Source organism: Apis dorsata, unplaced genomic scaffold, assembly GCF_000469605.1.
Source record: "Apis dorsata unplaced genomic scaffold, Apis dorsata 1.3 scaffold_1279, whole genome shotgun sequence".
Taxonomy (NCBI): Eukaryota; Metazoa; Arthropoda; class Insecta; order Hymenoptera; family Apidae; genus Apis; species Apis dorsata.
In genome coordinates this window covers 2,105-2,947 of record NW_006264376.1, presented here as the reverse complement: position 1 = coordinate 2,947, position 843 = coordinate 2,105, and the positions used below count along the sequence as shown (strand labels likewise).

General features: G+C 18.1%; 1 protein-coding gene across 2 annotated transcripts in view; it reads left to right on the top strand.

Moving 5' to 3' along the window:
* The first annotated feature begins 150 nt into the window (after positions 1-150).
* Positions 151-843, top strand: part of LOC102680921 (liprin-beta-1-like) — a 2,718-nt gene continuing 2,025 nt past the window's right edge. Inside the window, exons 1-2 of one of the 2 annotated variants that reach the window (XM_031514850.1) lie at positions 151-313; positions 383-614. In XM_031514850.1, the coding sequence (XP_031370710.1) occupies positions 213-313; positions 383-614 (333 nt within the window). In that variant the 5' untranslated portion in view covers positions 151-212. The remainder of the gene's footprint in view (positions 314-382; positions 615-843) is intronic. The other variant, XM_006625105.2, reaches the window with a different exon arrangement.

Below are 843 nucleotides of genomic sequence, written 5' to 3'. Positions count from 1 at the left end.
AATTTATAATTTATATAAATTTTATATTACAATTATAATTTAATAATTTTTAATATTATTAAATTAATTAAAAACCGAATTGTTTTTGTATTATTTTTAAATAAATAAATTTTTATAAAAAATTAATTTTTTAAAAATATAAAATTTTAATTTCGAAAATATTTAAAAGAATCATATTGTTTTCTTAGAATTGTCCATTAGGTTATGCTAAAATGATAGCTCTGAGAGGAAGTGTACCTAATCTCTGTACATCTACAAACTTAACACATGTTGGAACTCTTCCATCATTCTGTTCTGCAGTATATGATATGAGGTCTTTGAATTTTTATTTTTGTATTATTTTTAAATTTAAAATCACTGATTTTATAACATGATTGAACAGCTTTTGTTCAAAAATACATAATTGTCAAGGAAATAAACAATATAAAGGAAATCAAAACAATCAATATTTAAAATTAGGGAAAAAGCGACAATTAAGGAATAGAATAGAACATGAACAAAAAGCTAAATCACAATCAGATCTTTCTTTAAGAAGACGAGAATTTTCTCCTTGTTGTTCCCTTCAATATTTACAAGACATTCAAAAATGGAATGAATGTCAAGCAAAGACTGAGGTATATTAATAATGTAACAAAAAATATTGAAAAATATTAATAAATATTAAAATAATGTTTAAAATAATATATTTAATTCTTAATAAAATATTTAATACTTTAAAGTAATTATGAATATATATTTATACTTATATTATTTTACTTATTATTGTATTCATTTATAAATTCTAGAAAAAAAGAATATATAAGATTAATATTTTTAATAATTTTATTATTTAATTTTATACAA